Here is a 3,418-nt window from a genome sequence, read left to right as displayed (position 1 = left end):
CAGACAGACAGGCAGACAGACAGACAGGCAGACAGACAGAGGGGGATGGGAATGGGGGAGGCGAAAAGTTTGCAAGATCACAATGAGACCTTTAGGCTCGATAGTGTTTAATATAGTGTAAGGATTTTACACACGAGCATTTTAATGCCTTTTCTAATCTAATCCAATTTACAAAGCTGAAGAGGAATAGATATCTTACCACTTGGAACAGATTTTCCCTGCCAGGATCTCTGATTATCTCCCACATCCTGAAGATAATAAAAGAAAATCATCGCCTTGAGTCAACAACTAAAATAAACTTCAACTAGTCAAAGAACACTTTGGCTTAATAGAGAGTCTAATTAAAATTTGAAAGATTTTGTTAAACAAATAAACTGGCAGGGCCTCATTTGGTCTAGTTTCAAAATGTAAACTTGAAAGCCTGCAGGGAAAATGAGTGAGCAACCTTGATTTCTTTATAATAAAAGAAACTGGGCGACTGTTAATTTTCGCTCATCTCAGTAAAATGAAGCTCTTCGCTGCTGCCCGCAGAGGACGTAACATTTTACATGGAGTAGGCCTATCTCAGTCAGTCTGATGGGATGATTTATCTTACCTCGCCTGGGTTGGCTATGGCTGGCAGGGAGGGTAGAAGCAGCCCGCTTCCTAAATGTTCTAAATATTGTGTCGATGGAGACGTAAGGCATTACCAGTGATCGGTGCAGTATTTTGGTGTTAAACAAACTGTATAATATCTAAACTTAGTGTGCAGCGCGAAAGTTCAGCTTGCTTACGACATTGGTTGTTTACAGTTGTAATAACATTTTACCAAACCCCAACCAATCCCTGTCATCTATAATCGTTCTGTTTGTTTGTCCCCTGGATCATTCATTTCTATTCATTTGAGTATTTATCTTATGTGTCTATCTTGTCAGTATATTAGTGGTTTAGCACCTATAAAATGGCAGCTTGTTTCCCAGGAAGAGATTATTTCAGAATGCTATCAGATCTGTTGCGGACTATGTAGACTGTATAGTGTATAGCGCATAGAGCGTGTTGTTGAGCGGCAATTGGCGCTGTACAAATTGCTATCTTTCTTTATTAAGAGTAAGAGCATAGAAGTACACTAAAGGTTTAAAAAGGGGTAACTCTATGGTTAAGAGTGAAGTTATAGTGCAGTTTGTGATGCTAAAAACTTTGACAATACCGGCATAATTGGTTGCGTACAAAGGAGGAATCAATAGCCTTCGGTATACGAAGAGTTTATCACAACCATTTCTTTGAATTTCTCACCTGCTTTTCTGAGGCGAATGCTGTCAGAAGGAGACATGGAAAGCTGAAAAATATCCAACGCTCAGCCACAGTTGTAAACTTCATCGTGTTCACAAACTTTAAAATAGGTTCTAATAATAAATATAAGAGATTTGATATACGTTTGCTGTCTTGTAATATGAGTTCACAAAGTACGACGTATTTCGGAATGTTGGAATTCTTGAGAATAGAAATACATATGTACCTAAGTTTTGTAGTGGATTTCTCTGTTTCGTTGAAATTATTGAACTGATTGCCTTCCTTGTGTCACTCGTTTGTCTGTCATTCAACGTAAAGTTTACAGGCAATTTTATGCTTCTGTGTTTTATGTCCCACCTAACACACTTGATTAATTATTGTCTAACACCGTCTTTTGTGTTTCACAGCAGGATTAGGGTATCTGTCTTTCGTTTATTCTGCACAATTCACTTTCTGGAACACTTTCTTAATTACTTCACAGCTCACCCGCACAAAAAAACTAACGAAACTGTCTTTTAATCTCATTCCCACAAGTTTTCAGTCTCTCGAACGAAACAGTTTCTCACCAACAGTTTGAAAACGATTGCGCCTGATGGGTGGCGACCTGAGCACGAAGGGACAGGTTCAGGATGCCCGGGGCAACATGTTTGTCCCGTGCTTTCAAGCCCATGGAGAGGGTGGTCTCCAAAATGTGTGGACACCTGAACAACATTTCTCTCTCTCTCTCTCTCTCTCTCTCTCTCTCTCTCTCTCTCTCTCTCTCTCTCTCTCTCTCTCTCTCTCTCTCCCCCCAACATATCCTTCTCTCTCATCTCTCTCTTTTTCTTTCTCTCTACCTCCTCTCTCTCCCTCCTACTACTTTTAGAAGAATTGTACTCTGTTTTAAGTTACGTACGTATCTAGGACAATAGCCTAATTTACTCATTTATTACCCCACTTTGAAGGCCAACTGAAAAAGAAACCACGCGTAGACAAGAACAAAATCCTTGCCGATGTAATCCCATTAAAGAAAGAGATCTGCTTTAAATAAAACAGGTTCGTTTTTTGTTTTAAATCGAGAAGAGAGGGTAGGATTATCATTCACAATGCTAACTTGCGCGTTGGCTTGAAACCATGATAAATGGGGCGGGTATAATGGGTATCTATCTATCTATCTATCTATCTATCTATCTATCTATCTATCTATCTATCTATCTATCTATCTATCTATCTATCTATCTATCTGTCTACAATAGTCAAGCACGCACATAGTGCACGCGGAAATAATAACGCAGATAACTTTTATAGCGACAATTTCCGTAGAACACAGCTCTAGCCCTTTATAATACCTTCCTTTCATCACAAAACACAAGGCAATGAACATGCATACATACACTTTTTAGAACGATGTTTACACTAATTGCTAGACAATAATTTTCACAGTACAATCAATGACAATACATACATGATATGCACATCACATCATGAACATGGGTGCTACGCTTATGAATAAGTAGGACTAACTTTCAAGATGGCATTTCATAAAGCATGTTTTAAAATAGTTTTCAAATTTGCCTCCGACTTTGTATCCTCAAATGTTGTGAGAGAGAGAGTTCCAGATATTAAGAGATAGATGAGAAAAGAACCTCTCAGCGAGCTTTTAGTCTCCCTTTCTAGATGTTCTCATAATGAGACTGGTCTCCTGATCTTGGGGATCATGGTGGGACATATATTAACATTTTTACAGCTTTTTATCGTCGGCATTCATGTGAAAGTTTAAATAATGTTGTCTTATAATAATATTATGAACAAGGGGTAAAGTGTATAGGAAATGGAATTGGGCCCAAGACTGACCTTTTTGGTACGTTATAAACAAGCTCAAAACGGTCTGATTGGGTTCAACTAGATCAATTGGCTGAATCCGTCCTGATTCAAGACCATCTCTGCATTGTGAAACTGCTGACTGGTATAATTCATGTAAATGATTCTGATGCAAATGAAATTTTAATTGAATTAAAACAGCTTTTTCTTGGACTTTCGGTTTTTTAAAAAAAGAAGAAGATTCGAAATTAGTCTAGAATTATTTAATTCATCTGAGCACTGACAAAGAATGATATAGATAGATAGATAGATAGATAGATAGATAGATAGATAGATAGATAGATAGATA

General features: G+C 37.9%; 1 protein-coding gene across 1 annotated transcript in view; it reads right to left on the bottom strand.

Annotated features, from left to right (window-relative positions):
* The window catches only part of LOC106011877, a 3,807-nt gene extending 2,009 nt beyond the window's left edge, over positions 1-1,798 (bottom strand). The window contains exons 1-2 of the mRNA XM_013083006.1: positions 1,273-1,798; positions 200-248 (exon numbers count right to left, since the gene is read on the bottom strand). Of these exons, the coding sequence (XP_012938460.1) occupies positions 200-248; positions 1,273-1,356 (133 nt within the window). The 5' untranslated portion in view covers positions 1,357-1,798. The remainder of the gene's footprint in view (positions 1-199; positions 249-1,272) is intronic.
* Between the last annotated feature and the right edge of the window lie 1,620 nt (positions 1,799-3,418).

Source organism: Aplysia californica, unplaced genomic scaffold (genome assembly GCF_000002075.1).
Source record: "Aplysia californica isolate F4 #8 unplaced genomic scaffold, AplCal3.0 scaffold00205, whole genome shotgun sequence".
Taxonomy (NCBI): Eukaryota; Metazoa; Mollusca; class Gastropoda; order Aplysiida; family Aplysiidae; genus Aplysia; species Aplysia californica.
Note: the sequence above shows the minus strand (reverse complement) of the source record. Positions and strands in the feature narration are given on the sequence as shown.